This window comes from Trichosurus vulpecula, chromosome 3 (assembly GCF_011100635.1).
Source record: "Trichosurus vulpecula isolate mTriVul1 chromosome 3, mTriVul1.pri, whole genome shotgun sequence".
In the NCBI taxonomy this organism is placed as follows: Eukaryota; Metazoa; Chordata; class Mammalia; order Diprotodontia; family Phalangeridae; genus Trichosurus; species Trichosurus vulpecula.
The window spans coordinates 197136899-197149349 of NC_050575.1; the positions used below are offsets into that span (position 1 = coordinate 197136899).

At 37.7% G+C, this 12451-nt stretch overlaps 1 protein-coding gene across 1 annotated transcript in view; it reads left to right on the plus strand.

Annotated features, from left to right (window-relative positions):
* Positions 1 to 12451, plus strand: part of ATP9A (ATPase phospholipid transporting 9A (putative)) — a 162178-nt gene that overhangs the window by 24622 nt on the left and 125105 nt on the right. The window contains exon 2 of the mRNA XM_036751652.1: positions 12132 to 12276. Coding sequence (XP_036607547.1) covers positions 12132 to 12276 — 145 coding nt within the window. The remainder of the gene's footprint in view (positions 1 to 12131; positions 12277 to 12451) is intronic.

Consider the following 12451-nt stretch of genomic DNA (forward strand, 5'->3'; position numbering starts at 1 on the left):
TGGTGATAATGGAGATCCTTGCTTTACCCTGCTCTTACTGAAAAGACCTCTAGTTTATTCATATTATGGATAATTCTGGCTCTCATCTTTAAGAAATTACTGCTTGTCATATTAAGGAAAGATCCCTATATCCCTCAGTTTTCTAGGGTTTTTTTTTTAAAACAGGAATGAGTGTTTTATCTTGTCAGAAGCTTTTTTTTTTGCATCTTTTGAGGCAATTATGTGACTTTTGTTGTTCTTGCTATTAATTTGGCCAGTTATGTTTATAGTTTTATTAATATTGAACAAGACCTACATTCTCGGTACAATCCAGCTTAATGATAGTGGAGGATTGTGATATGTTGTAATCTCTTTGGTAATATTTTATTTAAAAATTTGTCACCAATATTCATTAGAGATATTGGCCTATGGTTGTTTTTTTCTATTTTGAATTTTCCTAGTTTAAGTATCAAGACAATATTTGTATCATAGAAGGAATTTGGTGGGACCTCTTTTCCTAATTTAAAAAAAAAACATTTATGTAGTGTCAGAATCAATTGTTTTTTAAGTATTTGATAGAATTCATTTGTAAATCCATCTAGTCCTGAGTTTTTTCCTTTTGGGAATTAATTTATGGCTTGTTTAATTTCTTTTTCTAAGAATTGGGTTGTCTTCTATTTCTTCATCCGTTAATCTGGGACAATTTATATTTTCATAAATATTCATCCATTTAATATAGATTGTTAGTTTTATTGGCATATAATTGGGAAAAGTAGTTCCTACTAATTTTTTTTGTTTGCATTTGTAATTTAAAAATTTTCGATATCAGCAAATTTAGTGGTTTTTTTTTAAAGCTCATTTTATTAATTTAGTGGATGTATTGCTTTCAGTTTTGTTAATCTCTTGAGTTTTTATTTTATTTTCTATTTTGGTGCTAATTTGGTGTTTTTAATTTGTGGATTTTCTAGGGTTTTCTTTCATTGAATGCCTAATTCATTCCCTTTCTTCCCTTTTATTGAAGAAAGCGTTTAGAGATATAGATTTTCCCATCCCCAAAGTTTTGGTACATTGCCTCATTTTTGTCAATATCTTTAGTGAAATAATTGATTGTTTCTATAAATTTATTTCTTGACAAAAATATCTTGTGAGGTATCAAGTACAACTATTATTACCCGCATTGTACAGATAAGGAAGCTGAGGCTCACAGATATAAAGGGAGTTGCCCAGTTATTAAACTATTAAGCGGAATCTGGATTTGAACTGAAGTCCAGTTGGTATATTGGAAAGAGTGAAGTGTTTGGAGTCAGAGGACTTGTCTTCATGTCCTGACTTTATCATTTATGGGCCCTGCAATTTCAGGCAAGTCACTTAGCTTCACTGGGCCTCAGTTCAAGGGGTTGGACTAGAAATTCTTTAAAAGTACTTCTAGTTCTGAATGTAAAGTCCTATGAACTTTATATTTTATTTTTTCAAATATGTTTCATTGATGCCTTTTATTTTTATATTTCTGTCTTTTCTGGATATTACTGCCCAAAACCTCTGAGTGGAATTGAATAGGCTCACATGACAATGAAAAATAGCAAAAGCAACAGATATAGTGTCTACTGATTGTCAGAAGATGTTTGCAATATTCTCCCTTACCAGTCCTTGGCTCTTTGCTTAGAAGAAAGAATTATCTATTTTCCAGAACAGTTTTTTTTGTTCCTCCTAGTTTACCTTTCTTTTAGTGATCTTTTAATTTATATTGCCATAGTCATGGCGTATATATTTTTGAGGGGTTCTTTTTGTTTCATTCTCAGTTCATACAGTTTTTCTTATGCTTCTAAATTCCTCACATTTGTCATTTTCACAAACCTTTACATTCGTATGCCCCAGTTTTTTCCAGCCATTGTGCAGATTTATGGGCACTTATATTTTATGTTAACATTATTTTCAATTTTTTCTCCTCTTTTTCCCCTACCCAGAAAGCTATCCTCAGTATAAGGATTAAAAAAGAAAAATACCAGTCTAGCTAGAAAAACCAGCCAACTAACACCTTTTCTGTGTTTAACAGCATATGGAATATCCCACACCCATTGATTCCTTCTATTTTAAACAATAAGTCTTCTAGTTCATTTCTGCTACTTTTGCTCCACAAAATTCCTCCCCCAGAAAGGAAACTGTGAAGGGACAAAGTCAGAAGTGTTGGTTCTAGCTCAAGGAGGGAAAAGGGGATTGAAGTGCCTTCTCCAACTGACAAAACAAAAGTTGAGTCTAACTTTGAGAGAAAAGACAAAAGCCTATGAGTAAAAAAACAACCTTTAACACATAGCCTGGGGACTTGTGGCTCTCTGCATAGAGTACTGTCCAGGGCCCTGGCTTTGGACAGCAGGATGGTAAAATATTAAGATCGATAACATCCATCTCTTTAGATAAACCCTAGAGGGTGTGGCCTCAGCTACTGTTGGCATACTGCTGAGTATGGTGCATATCAAAGCAGTAACCAGGGAGTTGTCTCTGGAGGGAGACTCAGAGTGGAGAGTTACTGCTTCTTTTTTGAGAAGACTCTTGGAACTTTGGTCCCACGAGTGCTTTCACTCCAGTCCCCTAGGTTTCTTTTTGGTCTGTCTTGCCCCTAGAGCAATGGTTCTCAAAATGTGGTCTGAGGACACCTGCCAGGGTGTTCCTGAGATCCTTTCAGAGGGGACTACGAGGCAAAAAACTATATTCATAATAATACTAAGACATTTTGATTTCTAATATGGCAAATATGGATACTTATAAGCCACCTAAACAAAAGCCATTTGGGGGGGCAGGTTCTCAATAATTTTTTAAGAGTTTAAAGGGGCCAAACAAAATATTAAATATTAAATGTTTAAAAAGAAAAAAAAAAGAGTTTAAAGTAGTCCTGAGACCAAAAGATTCAAAAACCGGTGCTTTAGGGTACAGTGTTTCAAAGTGAGACAAAATTCTGTTCTTGTGCGTGACTTGACCTGAAGAAGACTTGGGAGTGGCCAGAGAGAGGTGGAGGGAGTGAGTGCCACACGAGAGGAAATCTTAAAGGAATAGGCAACAGATATTTGAAAGAGATAGAATAATAATAGTGATAGTTGACTTTTATGTTATGCTTTGTATACTGTACATTAGCTATATGAGTCTTACCACAACCTGGTGAGGCAGGTGCTAGGCTTACCCTTATTTTACAACTTTTTTTTTTTTTACAACTATTGTACAAGTATTTTTTTGTAATTTTTTACAAATCACAAAATTTTACAAACTGAGTCTCAAAAAAAGGTTAAGTAGCTTGCTGTCATGGTCACATGGCTGGTGACAAAGGCAGGATTTGAATTTATGTCTTCCAAGTTCAGCACTGTAAACACTGTGTCATAACTAGAGTTTTGATATAAGCACTATGCTAAGTGGGTTATTATGAATAATAATAACTCCCCACATCTTTGTGGCATTTGGTACATCTTAAAGCACTTAACCTCACAACAATCCTGTCAGTAAGGCAGAGATTTTTATACACGATCATTTATCATATTCATCATTTCTTAGCAGAAGCGTTCTATTATGTTCATGTGCCACAGTTTGTTTAGCCAGTCCCAAATTAATGGGCATCTACTTTGTTTCCAGTTGTTTACTAGCACATATACAAAAAATGGAGCTTGCATAAGTTTAGTAGTCCCAACCCATTTAAAAAAATGAACTTCGGAGCCTGATTATCCATGGAGACCTTTATAATTCCATGGTGTTAAAGATGGGTCCAATACCCTATTAGTTCAGGTTTAATGTTAGGATGAAATGAGGCACTCATAACTCGTTAAACAGTTAACAGAATGAGGTTTACTTTGTATATAGGTATCTCCTGACTATGGTTATTTTCACTGCCAGTCCCCCTTGCATGCAGTTCTTTCCCTACTCATCTCCACTCCGTTGTTTCCTTCAAGTCTCAACTCAAATCCTACCTTCTGTAAGAAGCCTTTCCCAGTCCCTCTAATGCTATTGCTTTCTCCTAAGATTATTTCCAATTTATCCTATGTTATCATGCTTTTACATAATTGTTAACATGTTGTCTGTGAGATCCTTGAGGGCAGGGAGGGACTGTTTCTACCTTCCTGTGTGTCCCTAGTGTTTAGCAGATTGCTTGGGATGCACTTGGTAAGTGCTTGTTCTCTGACTGCTGAATGTCTTAGAGGGTACATAAAGAGCTATGGTCATACTGCTTGTTAAATGTCAGAGTCATGATTGAAATTGAGGTATCCTGAGTGCAATCCCATCACTCTGTCCACTGCAGAACACTTCAAGACTTTGCCTGTCAGATACTTATAATTAAAGCCTCATGGAATGTTAGAGCAAAAGTGAACCTTCAAGGTGTGACTGAAACCCCTTCAACAAGACTATGATATAGACCTGGATTCTTGGTTAAGGACATGGAGACATATAAGGATTGAAAATATACATATGTATATATACATATACACACACACATATATGTATATATACATATATACACACACACACACACACACACACATATATATATATATATGTATATGTATATATTGTAAACATGCAGAAAGCACTTGGTTGGGACAAGACCTGAATGATAGATGGTTTGAGAGTTGAGTGCTAACGTGGTAGTGAGTTATTTATTACTGAAGGTATTTAAGCAAGTGGAGTGTTTCATTGAGTTGGATGTAACTTTTCTCAGCTGGGAAACCTCCAAATTCACTCTCTTTTCATGCTCACAGGAGGACCTTCATTCTTCTTGGTGTTTTCTTGTATCTCAGTAAGGTTTTGTCCAGTGATGTATGCTAAAAAGGGATAAGTACCAGACCTCCTTCAGTTGACTTTCTATATTTCACTTATGGAATATCCAGATAAACTCAAGTCTAAATCACAGGGAGGGAAAAGGACACATACTAATGGATCTGAAGATCTCTTTGAGGAGACTTGGGATATGTATAGTGTTGTGTCTGCTAGCCAAATGCAGTAGTAGTTCTGTTAGGAGTTTATAGGTGGATTGTGTAATGTTGTACAAGTGGGATGATGTGGTAAAAAAAATACTAGGTTGGGGTCAGAAGACAGCAGTCTGGGCTCTACCACTTTAAATAGTTTTGTGATTTTAGGCAAGTCATTCCTAACTGGGCTTCAGTTTCTTTCTTAATAAAACAAGGAGGTTGGACAGGTGACCATCTCTCACATTTGGTGACTGAGTCTTTGACTCTACTCCTTATTAGTTGTGTATGACTTAAGTCACATTAATAATGACAATTAACTAAATTTATTTAATTAAAAATGACAAGTGCTTTACATACATTATTGCATTTGAACCTTGCAACCCTATCAAGTATATACTATGAGTTATTTCCATTTTCCTGATGGTAGTAGGGCATGGTGGATAGAGAGCTGTCCTTGGAACTAGGAAAGGGGTACAAGTCTTGCCCTCAACATGTTGGCTGTCTGACCTGGAGCAAGTCACTTAACCTCTTAAATGTTCTAGTGCTGGGAGACTCCTTAAGTCTGTACATTGCAGAAAAAAGGCCAACCTGCTGTGGTAGAGCATGCCCTCTCATCAGAGTTTCCCTGAAATCACAAGTCATATCTGTATCTCTATCCAACAGATGAGGTGACTGGCATAGAGCAATTAATTGACTGTCTATGGGCATATGACTAATAAATATCTGAAGGTAGATTTGAATCATTCTAAGCCTTTCCTGACTCTTGGTCTTTATGTGTCTGAGCCTTAATTTCCATATTTGTACAGTTGGGATGACAATATTAGCTCCATGTGTTTCACAGGGTTGTGAGGAATCTGAAAAGCATTGCAAAAATATAAGCTATTTTTTTAAATATAAGCATTTAGATTTGTGGTTTTGCATAACTAAGAAATTAGGTAAATTGATTTAGCTTCCAGAAATGAAGTGACCTTTATTCTAGTAACATTAGAGGCAGAAGGCTTTCTATTTTTAAGCATGAGCATTGTATTTCATCCTTGACATTATAGACATCCCCATTAGAGAAGGGCTGGTCTTCATGAACTCAAATAAACACCTCATATCGAGAGCAGCCCATTTCTAGTACCGAATGTGTAGACCTTAAGTAAAGAAAGTAGGTCAGCTTAAATGGAGACATTTTTTTTGGCTTCATCCAGGCTGGCAAATAGCAATTAGTCACTTAATTTATTAATTTATCCTCTGTAAAATGGGGACCTGCCTCACGGGGTTGCTGTGAAGGTTAAATGAGATAACATAAAATGCTTTGCAAACCTTAAAGTATCATATAAATGCTACTATTATTATTATTAATTATTATCATTATCATCATTATCATTGCTATTATTCCATGTGCAGGTAAGGGAGAGTCAGTTTAATGAACATTTTTTAAGCATCTACTTGTTAGGTCTTAAGTATCAGGTAGGTCTTTGGGCATAGCTGCCTTTTCGTTTGGGTTCCTAGTGCTGCTTTCTTTCATTCCGGAAATCTAATAATAATGCCAGATTCCCAGGTGTTTCCTTGCCATGTGTGTGACTGACCTTATGGGCCACATGGCTCACTGCGTTGGTGGTAACATGCTGGGTTCTCAGGATGTGAGGGGTGTGAGGGGGGGCAGGGTAGATTGTTGAACTTTCAGGTCAGGCTGGCAAATCTCCAAGGTGTTTGCCTTTGGGAGTTGTCTTTTCTGGCTTTATCCAGGGAGGAGACAGGGAAGAGAGAGCCAGTAATGCATCATACTCTTGGGGAGGGAGTATGGGAAATAATCCTTTCTCTTCTTGTTAATATGCATACAGAGTATTTTGGGACCCTTTGTATTTAACATTTCATTTCAAGCTGGTACAATGGAAAAACTATTGACTCTGAAGTCAGAGAACATGGGTTCAAATCCCCTCTCTGATCCTTGTTACCTTTGTGATCTTGGGAGAATCACTCAACCTTTTTTTTAAAGTCTCTGATACTCGTCAGTGTGTGTGCTAGCTCCAGTGATGCAGATCGCAACTCTCTTTGTCTTCATGCATTGCGCAGGCCACAGTAATTCATTACCTGGATGTCAACCTTTGGTGATGAGCATGTCTATCTAAGCCAGGTTGATCTTCTGAGGACAGACACATAGATTCTCATTAGGTCAATACTAGAAGCCTTTTTGGCATTCTAGGACCTGTGGTATAACCTTTGAGAATGAAGTGTCACCTGTTTTTTTGAATTAAAAAAAATCTATTTTCTCTCCCTTCTCCTTCCTTGTTGAAAATAGAAAAAAAAGAAAAAGCAAACTCTTGTAACAAATGTATGGTCGAGCCCCTCCCCCCAAATTCCAATATTAACCATTTCTAAAAGCATATATCTTATTCTGCATCAGGCCTCTGGACTCATGATTGGTCGTTGCATTGGTAAGAGATCTTAAGTTTTTTTAGGGTTTCCTTAGAGTGTTGTTTTTCCTAAAACTGATCTTATGATTCTACTTACTTTACTCTGCATCAGTTCATACAAGTCCTCTCAGTTTTCTCAAACCCATCTGTTTCATCATTTCTTATGGTACAATGATATTCTCTTCCCTTCACATACCATATTGTATTTCACCACATAATAGTTTCAGATTTTACGCTAATTTATTTTTGCAAAAAAAGTGGGGTGTGACCATTATGTGAAGCTTAAAAAAAACTTATGCTGGTATTACTTAAAAGTCGTTTATTGCTAAACTGTATTGCTGGCAGGCAAACTGTTCAGCTTAGCTATTGGGGGAAGATGCAAGCCTTACTCACTTGACTTCCTCATGGCAGGCCTGCCCACTGGCCTTCTCCCCTTGCACCTACAGCTCTTCATTAGATTGAGTGACAATACCGTTAGTACTGCAGCGTTCTAAACAAACCATGCAAGTTGGCTTTTCAGAAATATACTGACAATGTCCGTGTGCTGAGAATTCTAGGCTCACGGCTCACAATGTGCAAGAGATAAATGCATATCCATATACCACTAGTGAATACGTTGCTGCTCTGTTTACCTTTTAATTGGCGTGATGAACAGAATTATACCATGTGATGATAACGTGATGAAAGGTTATAAACCAAGTTTTGGACTGAAAAAACAGGCTGCATTGACTATGCAATGAATTAGGGGGTAATTTGCCTAGCCATTCTTCAACTGATAGGCACTCTCTGTTTCTAGTCCTTTGCCTTCCAAAAGAGCTGCTCTCAACATTTGTGTATATCTGGCTCCTTTCACAGTGCCACTCTGTCTTGTCACAACTAGGAATTAGAGGAAGACTTTGGAGTTTTCTGCGACAACTTGACCTTTAATCATAAAGCCTTTTAGTGCCATAGGAAGGGAATAGTTTTTATGCTGAACAATGAGTCATTTCAGTACTTTCAGTACCTAGACTTCTATTGCCTCACAGAGATGCCGAAACTTGTATTACATATCTTACGGGGCTATTGTAAGGATTAAAGAAGGTCAGTCATAGGACGCTTTGTAAATTGCAGCGTGCTGTATAAATGTGAGCTATTGATATTGCATTTTCCCCTTCGAGGTGTTATTTTTTTTTTGCTAGGAAAAACTATTAACCCTTTTCCTGTTTTATGAACACTTTATTAGATCCATGGCCTTCCAGAAATAAAAATCTCAATCCATAGTTTCCCACTCATCCTACTTGAGTGTTGTTCATGTGTTTCCATTATCTACCCCAGGGAGTTTATGCAGTATGTGGGACCCTTCCTTTTTTAAAATAACATTAATTTTATTTTTAATTTATGGAATAAAACAAGCATTTTTATAACCTAGCATAATAAAAAGATGATTGCACATGAAAACTGCAAACCTATTATGTACAACTTGCTATTCCTTTTAAATATAAAATAATCATGTACATTTTTTTCTTCTTCCCCATAGAGATGGCTACCATTAGACATAAATGTTGTATATGCATAAAATCATTCTACATATACTTCTCTTTATCAGTTATTTCTCTCAATGTAGATATGGTCTTCCTTCCCATGTTCTTTGTGGATAATTTGGGTATTTATGATAGTCAAAATGACTTGGTTGCTCAGAGTTGTCCTTAAAACAATATTAGGGTTACCGTGTACAACATTCTCTTGGTTCTGCCCATTTAGTTCTTCATTATTTTGTGCAAGTCTATTCATGTTTTCCTAAGATCATCGAGTTTATCATTTCTTATAGCATAGTAGTATTCCATTGCAATCATATACCACAACTTATTCAGCTATTCCACAATTGGTAGGCATACCCGCAATTTCCAGTTCTTTGCTACCACAAAGAGAACTGCTAGAAATATTTTGAACATATAAGTTCTTTTCTTTTCCCCCTTATTATCTTTGGAGATAGACCTGCTAGTGCTATTGCTGGATCAAAGGGTACAGACAGTTTGCCTTCCTATCTCCGGACATTCCGTTGGATATCAGTGGAGCATCCAGGTTGGACATTGGTTATTCCATAACTAGCCCACCTTTTTTTTTTTCAGTCATGTATTTTTCTTATAACATCTTTTATGCTGTTGCTTCCATGTGATAATAGAAAAATAATGATAATAGAAAAAGAAAGCAAATAAATAAGCAAACAAAACATTAATATAGCACTTCTTATGTACGTGCCAGGCTGTGCGCTAAACACTTTAGAATTCTTATGTCATTTGATCATCACAAGAGTCCTGGGAAGTAAGTGCTATTATTATCCTTATTTTATTGGTGAGTAAACTGAAGCAAACAGAGGTGAAGGCATTTGTCCAGGGTCACATAGCTAGTAAGTGTCGGAGGCCGGATTTGAACTCAGGTCCTCCTAACTCCAGTCCTGTGCTCTCCATGGTACCACCTAACTAATGCTGATTTCTTATTTGTATTGTGTTGCAGTCTTTTCATACCCGGCCACATGCTTTACCCATCACCATTTTGGGTGATAGTAGGCAGTACCGCACTTTACTTTTTACAAGGCGATAGAGAAGCCTACAACCTTATTTTACCCATTCCATGGAAGTTAGACTCTTCCTTCTTCCTGCCCCACACTGGTCAGTTATTTATTAGGGAGTAGAAGAGGGAGAAGTTAGTCCTTCTGGATTGAGAGTCTCCCTCGTGGTGACCAGTACATTGCTGAGCTTCTCTCTTTTTCTCTTAACCCAGATATGAGTTCTATCTTCTCCTTTGAAAAAATACAGTTTTATTCAAATCAGTTGTTTTCACGTTGCCTGAATTTCCTCCTCTGTCCCTCCACCTCCTCCTTCCCAGAGAGCCATTCCATTTAGCAAAGAATATTTTTTTAAGGAAAGTAGAGGAAGATGAGGGGGAAAAAAGAATCAGCAAATCCAAGTCAATATGTTCAGAACATCTGAAAATATATGCAGTGTTCCATACCTGTAGACATTGTGGCAGCTAGGTGACGCAGTGAATAAATAGAGCCCCAAGCCTGGAGTCAAGAAGACCTAAGTTCAAATTTGGCCTTGATCGTGTACTAGATGTGTGACCCTGGGCAAGTGGCTTTACCTCTATTTGCCTGAGTTTGTTGTTGTTGTTCACTCATTTCAATTGTTATCTGACTCTTTGTGACCCCATGTGGGATTTTCTTTGCAAAGATACTGGAATAGTTTGCCATTTCCTTCTCCAGTTCACACAGCTAGTAAATGTCTGAGGCTGGATTTGAGTTCAGGCAGTAGGGCACTTTGAACTCACTTCCTGACTTCAGGCCTGGCACTTTATCCACAGCATCACCTAGTTGTCCTTGCCTCAGTTTACTAACCTGTAAAAATATAATAATAGCACTTACCTTCCGGGGTTGTTGTGAGGATCGAATGAGATAATAAGGGTAAAGCAGTTAGCATAGTGCCTGGCATATAATATAAATCTCAGTGGTAGTCATCGTTGTAGTCATCGCCATCATCATCGTCATCATCCTCATTATCATCATCATCACTTAACCTTGTGATGGAATGGGGGGGAGGAGATCTTCCCATATCTCTTTTTTTGAAACCATTCTTGATCTTTGCAATTTTGCAATATTCATTTTTGATTGTGTTTTATGATGATTCTTTCCATTTACATTGTTGGTTTTATTGGATATGTTGTCTTTTTGGTTCTCCTTACTTCATTCTGAATCAGTTTATGGAAATCTTTCCATGCTTCTTTGCATTTATCATATTCATTGTTTCTTAGCAGAAGCATTCTATTATGTTCATGTGCCACAGTTTGTTTAGCTAGTCCCAAATTAATGGGCATCTACTTTGTTTCCAGTTGTTTACTAGCACATATACAAAAAATGCTGCTATAAATATTTTGATGTATCTGGAGCTTGCTTAAGTTTAGTAGTCCCACCCCATTTAAAAAAATGAACTTCAGAGCCTGATTATCCGTGGAGACCTTTACAATTCCATGGTGTTAAAGATGGGTCCAATACCCTATTAGTTCAGGTTTAATGTTAGGATGAAATGAGGCATTCATAACTCATTAAACAGTTAACAGAATGAGGTTTACTTTGTATATAGGTGTGAGGTTTACTTTACACAGCATTGATATGCAGTAAAGATACAGTTGTATGTAGTTTCCCTGGACTTGCCTCACCTTGTTTTCTTATGAAAATGCATCTGGTCAGCAGGACAGGGTGTGGTAACTTGTGTGGTCTTCAGACATACAATAAGTTGGAGGGATACTGACTTCTTGTGGGTGGGATTTTTATTCCTAGTGATCAGGAAGTTCCATCAAGGGAGGGAGGCAGGGACCAGTAAAGTCCCAGGGACAGTTTTATTGCATCTTGGGAAAAAAGTAATCCTTGCTTTGGGGAAAGGGCTGATCCTATCACTCACAGCCTACCTCTTATGGAGGCAAAACCATATACGTTTCACAAACTTGATGTACTTGGTTTAGAGTCTACGTTAGTGGCTGTGTTGTGACTTCATTATATCCTTTGTTACTTTGTATCTCTTGTTGGGGCCTACAGCCATGGCATATTGGGTGGGCATGCCAATGGTCCTCCTATTGCCCCAGTGGCAGCAACGGCAGAAGGAATGAAGGAGTGTTGGACTCTGGGATCGTAGCCTTTTTTTCTGGTCCTCCCAAAGCTAGACCCTTAAAATTAGACCCTGCCTGAGATCGTATGGCTGACTTAGGGGAAAAACTGTCTCTGGTAAGAACAGGAGACCCATTCACTTCCATAAAGCTGATTGTATTCTTTTTCCAGGTGTTGTGATTGCCTGAGATGCTGTGGCCGAGGAGATCCCCGGCCCAGAACGGTCTGGCTTGGTCACCCGGAAAAAAGGGACCAGAGGTATCCTCGAAATGTGATTAATAATCAGAAGTACAGCCTGTTTACTTTTCTTCCAGGGGTAAGTATGGAAGCTAACCCCTTCTTCCTTAGTTCTGTCTTTCCTTTACCCCCCACTTGAGGGATTAGCTCTGCTTAGAGAAAACTTCAGCCATTGTAGGGGAGTGACACTCAGGCCTTATCCAGGCAGCTTCTAGGATGCCTCAGCATTTTTCATTGCAGTGTTGACTACCTAC